The 8,696-nt window shown below is 60.2% G+C and overlaps 1 protein-coding gene across 1 annotated transcript; it reads right to left on the reverse strand.

Annotated features, from left to right (window-relative positions):
* Window positions 1–244: 244 nt before the first annotated feature.
* Window positions 245–1,975, reverse strand: LOC309452469 (alpha-soluble NSF attachment protein-like). The gene is made up of 2 exons (XM_082077091.1): window positions 1,793–1,975; window positions 245–410 (listed from the first exon to the last, which is right to left on the reverse strand). The coding sequence occupies exons 1-2, from the start codon at window positions 1,888–1,890 to the stop codon at window positions 260–262; spliced, it is 249 nt and encodes an 82-aa protein (XP_081933217.1). The 5' UTR covers window positions 1,891–1,975; the 3' UTR covers window positions 245–259.
* Between the last annotated feature and the right edge of the window lie 6,721 nt (window positions 1,976–8,696).

The raw sequence follows: 8,696 nt of genomic DNA on the forward strand, positions 1-8,696 counted from the left end.
GGTGGGGGGCGGTAAGGGGGGGGCCACGGGTGAGGGTGGGGGGCGGTAAGGGGGGGCCACGGAGGGGATGGTAAAGGGGGTGTCACGGGGCAGGGGTGAGGGATGGTGGGGGGGGTCATGGTGGGGGGTGGCGGCGGCAAGGGGGGGTCACAGGTGGGGGCGGTGAGGGGGGAGCCTCGGGGGGTACGCTAAGGGGATGTCACGGGTGGGGGGTGGTGGGGTGGGATCACAGGTGGGGGTGGGGGATGGTAAGGGGGGGTCACAGGGTGGGGAGGGGCAGTAAGGGGGGGTCACGGGCCGGGGGGGCCGGTAAGGGGGTGCTGCACCCACCGCTCCAGTTCTTGGCCATTTTGAACATGTTGGCAGCGCGGGCGTAGGTGTCGCAGGCGTCCTCGAGCCGCGACGAGCCCCTGGGGACAGCACCAAAACAGCACCAAAATAGCACCCTGGGCACCCAAAATACCCCCATGGCACCCAAAATATCACCTTGGGCACCCAAATACCCTCCCGGGCACTCAAAATACCCCCCATGGCACCCAAAAATCATCCTCCTAGACCTGAAAAACCACCTCCTGGGAACACTAAATACCCACCTGGGCACCCAAAATACCCCCATGGCACCCAAATGTCACCCTGGGCACCCAAATACCCTCCTGGGCACCCAAAATATCACCCTGGGCACCCAAATGTCACCCTGGGCACCCAAATGTCACCCTGGGCACCCAAAATACTCCCCATGGAACCCAAAATATCACCCTGGGCACCCAAAAATCATCCTCCTAGACCTGAAAACGACCTCCTGGGAACACAAAATACCCACCTGGGCACCCAAAATATCATCCTTAGCACCCAAATGTCATCCTGGGCACCCAAATACCCTCCTGGGCACCCAAAATACCCCCCATGGCACCCAAATTACCCTCCTGGACCATAAAATATCCCCACAAGACCCCAAAAATATCATCCTGTGCACCCAAAATATCATCTTGGACCTTAAAATAGACCCCAAAGAGACCTTAAATAGACCCCCAAAAGACCCCAAAAATACTGTGCTTGACACCCAAAATATCAACCTGGGTACCCAAAATATCATCCTTGGCACCCAAAATATCCTCAAAAGACCCCAAAAATATCATCCCGGGCCCCCAAAATATCATCTCAGACCACAAAACATCCCCAAAAGACCCCAAAAATATCATCTTGGACCATCAAATATCCCCACAAGACCCCAAAAATATCATCCTGGGCACCCAAAAGATTGTTTTGGGCACCCAAAATATCATCCTGGGCACCCAAATACCCTCCCAAGCCCCCAAAACACTTTCCTGGGCCATAAAACGTCCTCACAAGACCCCAAAAATATCATTCTTGGCACCAAAAATATCAGCCTGGCACCCAAAACCACCCTAAAGGCCCCTGAACAGCCTCCTGAACCCCAAAATACCCTCGTGGGGCCCAAACAACCCCCCAGAGACAAATTTTCACCCAAACTCCCCACTTTTCACCCCAAACTCCCCACTTTTCACCCCAAACTCCTCACTTTTCACCCCAAACTCCCCAAGTTTCACCCCAAACTCCTCAATTTTCGCCCCAAACTCCTCAATTTTCGCCCCAAACTCCTCAATTTTCGCCCCAAACTCCTCAGTTTTCGCCCCAAACTCCCCCCGATCCCCATTTTCCACCCCCCCCCCCGGCCCCGCTCCCTCAGCAGCTCCCCAGGCCTCGCCCCCCCCCCCGCCGCCGCGGGGCCGCCCGGAGGAGCCCGAGGCCGGTCGGGCCGGGCCGCCCTCACCCGAAGAGGCCGGCGAAGAAGGACTGGGAGCCGCGGACCTTCTTGTCGGCCTCGGCCATGAGCTGCAGCGCCTCCTTCTCCTTCCCGGCCGGGTCCATGGCGGTCGCGGCCTTCACTGCGGCCTTCACTTCCGCCTTCACTTCCGCCTTCCTCACCCCGCGCCCTGCTCACGTGACACAGGCAGAGACACCGCCCCGCCGCCTGTCTCACGTGACTCTCTGATTGACACACGCCGCTTCCCGCCCTCAGGTAAACGCCTACGCACACCCCCCCCGCCCCGTCCTGTGATAGGCGGCTCGCTCGGCCAATCGGAACGGAGAGGCGGGGTGTGCGCAGAGCGCCAGCCAATGCGAGGGCGAGGCGGACCGAGGTGGGGACTGGAGCCGGCGGCACAAGGAAGCGGCGGGAGCCGTGAGGCGAGCGGCGGGTCTGCCGGGGTTGTCCCGGGCTCATTAACGAACTGCGGGCTCATTAACGAACTGCGGGTTCATTAACGAGCTGCGGGCTCATTAACGAGGTACGTGCCCCGTTTTCGCGTTACTTCCCCCCAAAACGGGGGAAGAATGGGGGAGGCGGGCCCGGGGAGGACGGAGGGGCCTGAGGCATCCAGGGGGATCTGAGGCTGTTGGGTCCGTTTCTCTCCACAGGGGACGGTTCGCTGGGGTTTCCCCCCAGTTGGCTCCGGTATCACGATGGGCAGCACCGACGGCAGCCCCGGTATCGCGATGGGCAGCGACGACGGCTCCGGTATCGCGATGGGCAGCACCGACGGCTCCGGTATCGCGATGGGCAGCACCGACGGCTCCGGTATCGCGATGGGCAGCACCGACGGCTCCGGTATCACGATGGGCAGCACCGACGGCCCCAGTATCACGATGGGCAGCGACGGCCCCGGTATCACGAGGGTGGCACCGACAGCCCCGGTATCACGATGGGCAGCGACGGCAGCTCCGGTATCGTGATGGGCAGTGACGACGGCCCCGGTATCGTGATGGGTAGCAATGATGGTCCCGGTATCATGATGGGCAGCACCGACAGCCCCGGTATCGTGATGGCAGCACCGACAGCCCCAGAATCACGATGGGTAGCAATGATGGTCCCAGTATCGCGCCGGCAGCACCGACAGCCCCGGTATCACGATGGGCAGCGACGACGGCCCCGGTATCACGATGGGTAGCAATGATGGTCCTGGTATCGCGACGGCAGCACCGACAGCCCCAGTATCGCGACGGCAGCACCGACAGCCCCGGTATCGTGATGGGCAGCGACGACGGCCCCAGTATCATGATGGGCAGCAATGATGGTCCCGGTATCGCAACAGGTGGCACCGACAGCACTGGTATCGCGATGGGCAGTGACGACGGACCCGGTATCACGATGGGCAGTGACGACGGACCCGGTATCGCGACGGCAGCACCGACAGCCCCGGTATCGTGATGGGTAGCAATGATGGTCCCGCTATTGCAACGGCAGCACCGACGGCTCCGGTATCACAATGGGCAGCGACGACGGACCCGGTATCACGATGGGCAGTGACGACGGACTCGGTATCGCGACGGCAGCACCGACAGCCCCGGTATCGTGATGGGTAGCAATGACGGTCCCGGTATCGCAACAGGTGGCACCGACAGCCCCGGTATCATGGGCAGCACTGACGGTCCCAGTATCGCGACAGGCGGCACCAACAGCACCGGTATCGTGACGGGCAGCAACAATGACCCCGGTATCACAACAGGCCCGGTATCATGATGGGCAGAACCAAGAGCCCCGGAATCGCGATGGGCAGCGACAACAGCTCCGATATCGTGACGGTGGCACCGACAGCCCTGGTATCGCAATGGGCAGCGACAACAGCCCCATCCGGTGGAAAAGCCGGCGGTGGTTTCGGCGCGGGGGGTTTCCTAAGGGCGCAAACCTACCCTGGGCGCTGCTCCGGCGCCGCAATCGCCGCTTTGGCTGGTTTCTCCTCCATCTTCAAGCGCTTCAGAGGCAGCTCGGTCCCGGCCTGCGGCTCCAGCGCTGCAATCACCATTTCAGCTGGTTTCTCCTCAATCTTCGGGCGCTTCAGGGGCGGCTTGTTCACGGCCCGCGGCTCCAGCGCCGCAATCACCATTTCAGCAGGTCGCTCCACGATTTCCAAGCATTTTGGGGCCGGCTCGGTCCCAGCCTGCGGCTCCAGCACCGCAATCGCCATTTCAGCTGGTTTCTCCTCCATCTTCAGGTGCTTCAGGTGCGTCTCGTTCCCGGCCTGCGGCTCCGGCTCTGGAATCGCCATTTCAGCAGCTTTCTCCTCAATTTCGAAGCATTTTGGGGCCAGCTCGCTCCCGGCCTGCAGCTCCATCACCGCAGTCTCCATTTCGGCTGGTTTCTCCTCAATTTTCAAGCATTTTGAGGCCAGCTCGATCATTAATAAATACCGATCGTCATTAATAAATACCGATCGTCATTAATAAATACCGATCGTCATTAATAAATACCGATCGTCATTAATAAATGCTGATCGTTCCTAATAAATACCGATCGTCATTAATCAATACTGACCGTCATTAATCACTACTGCTCCAGGTGCCGGCGCAGCGAGCGCTGGTTGCGGTAACTCTTCCCAGAGGCTCGTTCCGGGCACACCAAAGGCTTCATTTTCCGGTGCGTCAACACGCACCCGCTCAGGTCGGGCTCCAGGCTCAGGTCGGGCTCCAGGCTCAGGTGGGCTCCAGGTTGGGCTCCAGGTTCAGGTCGGGCTCCAGGTCGGGCTCCAGGCTCAGGTGGGCTCCAGGTCGGGCTCCAGGCTCAGGTGGGCTCCAGGCTCAGGTGGGCTCCAGGTTGGGCTCCAGGCTCAGGTTGGACTCCAGGTTGGGCTCCAGGCTCAGGTCGGGCTCCAGGTCGGGCTCCAGGCTCAGGTCGGGCTCCAGGCTCAGGTGGGCTCCAGGCTCAGGCTGGGCTCCAGGTCGGGCTCCAGGCTCAGGTTGGGCTCCAGGTTGGGCTCCAGGTTCAGGTTGGGCTCCAGGATGGGCTCAACGCTCAGGTCGGGCTCCAGGCTCAGGTGGGCTCCAGGTTGGGCTCCAGGTTCAGGTCGGGCTCCAGGTTGGGCTCCAGGGGGGAAAGAGGGATAAAGGGGGGAAAGAGGAAAAAAGGGGAAAAAGGGAAAAGGGGGGAAAGAGGAAAAAAGGGGAAAAAGGGAAAAGGGGGGAAAGAGGGAAAAGCGGGGGGAAGAGGAAAAAGAGGGAAAAAGAGGAGGAAGAGGGAGAAAGGGGGGAAGAGAGAAAAGGAAAAGAGGGAAAAGGGGGAAAGAGGGATAAAGGGGGGAAAGAGGAAAAAAGGGGGGAAAGAGGAAAAAAGGGGGGAAAGAGGAAAAAAGGGGGGAAAGAGGAAAAAAGGGGGGAAAGAGGGAAAAGAGGCAAAAAAGGGGAAAAAGGGAAAAAGGTGGGAAAGAGGGGGAAAGAGGGAAAAGAGGGATAAAGGGGGAAAGAGGGAAAAAGGGGGGAAAGAGGGGAAAGGAGGGAAAGAGGGATAAAGGGGAAAAGAGGGGAAAGAGGGAAAGGGGGGGAAAGAGGGATAAAGAGGAAAAAGGGGGGGAAGAGGGAAAAAGGAGGGAAAGAGGGAAAAAGTCTGTGGGGAGGATTGATGGCGGATCCGCCCCAGGCCCGGGGTCTCTCCTGGAGGGGAAGGACGGGGGGGTCCAGCGGGGGTGCTGAGGGGACACGGGGGACACGAAGGGACATGAGGGGACAGGAGGGGACGCGAACTCCTCACCCGTCGTCTCCCGCCCCGGCCCTTCCCGCCCGCCTCGGCCGCGTGGCGCCGCGGCCACGCCCCCTCGCCGCCGGCCACGCCCCCTCGCCGGCGTCACGTGACTGGGTAGTGTGGAGGGAAAAGGCGGGAAGGAGGAGGCGGCGCAGTTTCGTTGGAGGTTGTGAGGGGAATTGGGGGCGGTGTGAGGGGGGAATGGGGGGTCGGTGTGAGGGGGCATTGGGGGTCGCTGGGGGGGGCATTGGGGGTCGGTGTGGGGGGCATTGGGGGTCGGTGGGGGGGCATTGGGGGTCGGTGTGGGGGGAAACTGGGGGTCGGTGGGGGGGGACTGGGGAGGGCATTGGGGAACAGGGTGTGGGGGGGCATTGGGGGTCGGTGTGGGGGGGAACTGAGGGGGGCATTGGGGGTCAGGGTGCGGGGGGGACATTGGGGGTCGCTGGGGGGGCATTGGGGGTCAGGGTGGGGGGTGGAATTGAGGGTCGGGGGGCATTGGGGGTTGGTGTGTGGGGGGATTTGGAGGGGCGTTGGGGGTCAGGGTGGGGGGGGGAACTGGGGGTCACTGGGGGGGCATTGGGGGTCAGGGTGGGGGGCAGAATTGGGGGTCGGGGGGGCATTGGGGGTTGGTGTGGGGGGGGTCGGTGTGGGGGGGGATTTGGGGGGGAATTGGGGGGTCGGCGTGGGGGGGGGGGTTGGGGGTCAGGGTGCGGGGGGGTGAATTGGGGGGTCGGTGTGGGGGGGCATTGGGGGTCGCTGGGGGGGGCATTGGGGGTCAGTGGGAGGGGAATTTGGGGGCTGGGCATGAGGTGAATAGTGAGTTTTTGTGGGGCAATGGGTGTTTTGGGGGGGCTGGGGGGGAAGGAAACGAGGCCTGAAGGGCCAGCAGGTGAGTGGCTGTAGAACAGGGGCTGCGGTGGGAAATGGGGGGGGGGGGGGAAGGTACATTTTGGGGCAAAACTCTGTGAGAAAAGCCCAAAAAATGACTCGCTGCACTTTTAGCGAAGCGCCTGGAACAGCCCAACGCGCCTCTAGCGGGACTGATACGTTAATAAGGCAAAAAAGGTAAAATGGAAATGAGGTTTTTAAGTGGTAAAGGTGTCTCAGCGGCTAAAACAGGAACCGCTTGTGGGGGGGGGAACAAACCTTGAAGTATTTGTGTGTTTTTACCTAAAAAAATCCATGTAATTCGCTCAGTTTTGATGCGTGTTTTGATGCGAACCCCAAAATAGCGGCGTTTGGGGCTTTTGTTTGCTAAAATTCCCCCCCAGGGCGAATGTTTGCGGCCGCGTGGGAATGGTGATAATTAATTAATGCGCTTTATTAATGCGCTTTTACTTCGGGGGGGGTGCTTCACCAACTTTAGGGGTTACCCCACTTTGCAGAAGGGGGTATATTATAATAATCCTGATTATAATCCTTATGATGGTGTTTGTAACGCTCCCCGCTTGGCAATCGCCCCCGTTTTGAGGGCAGAAACGAGTCAAAAAACCACCGTAAGGGGTAATTTAACGAGCGGATTTTGATTGTTTAATTAATTTCAGGCGTCGCCGCAGGGCGGGGAACGAGGGAAATAAGCGGGGGGGTGCGTTGCGTTGTTTCTTTTCCGGATGGGGGGGTTCATTGTGGTTTATTCCTCCCGTAAAGCAGCGCGGAGCCCTCGACCAGCGAGCGACGCACCCAAATAACCCCCCCCCGCGCACACCAGGTACAACCCAGCGTTCCCGGTTCAAATCCAGCCAATCCGGGGGTGTCAACACAACCCGCCCGGCCCGGCCTCTCGCTAATTAACGCTGCTTAATGAGCCCTGCCCACCCCCGCCAATCGCCGCTGGATCCTCCTCCACCAGTTTGGAACTGGGATGGCGAGGACCCTGCGCTGGGCTGCCCGGGCGCTGCCGGCAGCTCCGGCCCCGCGCAAATCGGGCAAAACACGGCAGTTTTGGGTCGTTTTTCCCCAGAGCAAGAGGCGGATTTGTAGCAGCGACGCGTATTAAATACAATTCCCTTCCTCGTAAGCGATTGTGCCTGTAAAAATACCCTTTTGATAAGCGTTAAATCCCTGAAGAGCCTCCGCTCCGGACTGAAAACACAGGAATTAGACCCAAAGCGAGACGAGCAGCAACCGACTCATCAGGAGTGTGTGTGTGTTTCTCCTCCTTTTCTGGTGTTATCCCAAATCTTTGTGTTGTTTTTCGCCCAGGAATGAGAAATGTATTTGTGGAAGTGTTGATTTAATATAAACACCACGTTTTATGGGGGAATTAACTGTTTGGTGACGGGAATCGGCCGGTTCCGCCTCCCGCTGCGCCTGTTGGGGTTATTGGTGACACGGTCCTGAGGGTTTAAAGACATTAAGAGCGTTTTATTGGTTTATTTATCTGTCCTGGCTATAGAAAAAACACAGAACAACCCTTAGGGAACTGTAATTAAAACTGTGGGTCCTCAGGGTTTTTGGGGGGTTTCCGCGGTATCGATGCCTTTTGGAAAAGTATCATCCTGGGAGCCCGATCCCATCGTGGGGGTGTCGTGTTTTGCTCAGTCAACACAATAATTGCGTTTAACGGCCGTTTCTCCCGGCAGGGCCCGATGCTGCCCCCCCAAATGACGGGGACACCCCCGGACTCAGGCTGCTCCGCCCAGCAGGTAACCCCCATTCTGGGGGGGTTCAAGCGCACCGCGTCAGCCCCCCGAGACCCCTCGAACCCTCCGCTTCTTGTTTCCTTCACTTGGTGCAGAATCGGGTGAGGATTTGGGGGCTCGGGGGGGTGTCCCCTCCGCACGCCCCCCCAAACCAGGCGCGTCCCCGGGCCCCAGCGGCCCCCAGGCTGCAGGGAACCGGCGGCTCTGCCTTCCCCCGGGCCGGGCCGGGCTTTGCTGGGCCCGTTCTAGCCAGGCCGGGCCCGCAGCGCAGCTCCGCTCTGCTCGCCGTGGCGCGCCGCATGCAAATGTGGCCGTTGGTGGGCGTGGCGCATGCAAATATAGGATAGTGGTGGGCGTGGCGTATCCAAGTATGGTTCACAGTGGGCGTGGCGCATGCAAATACGGCGGGCGATGGGCGTGGTGCGCGTAAGCGGAGTGGAATGTGGGCGTGGCGTATGCAGATACGTGGCGCGGTGGGCGTGGCGTATGCAAATCCAGGGCCGGGTTGGGGGGGTGCAGGC

Source organism: Streptopelia decaocto, assembly GCF_964273445.1.
Source record: "Streptopelia decaocto genome assembly, contig: HAP1_SCAFFOLD_1740, whole genome shotgun sequence".
In the NCBI taxonomy this organism is placed as follows: Eukaryota; Metazoa; Chordata; class Aves; order Columbiformes; family Columbidae; genus Streptopelia; species Streptopelia decaocto.

What these genes read in the sequence shown, in the direction of transcription:
- LOC309452469 (XM_082077091.1), bottom strand. Translation starts at nt 1,890, where the DNA reads ATGGACCCGGCCGGGAAGGAGAAGGAGGCGCTGCAGCTCATGGCCGAG. An exon ending in TTCTTCGCCGGCCTCTTCGG is followed by an intron (nt 411 to 1,792) that starts GTGAGGGCGGCC and finishes TGCTGTCCCCAG; the next exon opens with GGGCTCGTCGCGGCTCGAGG.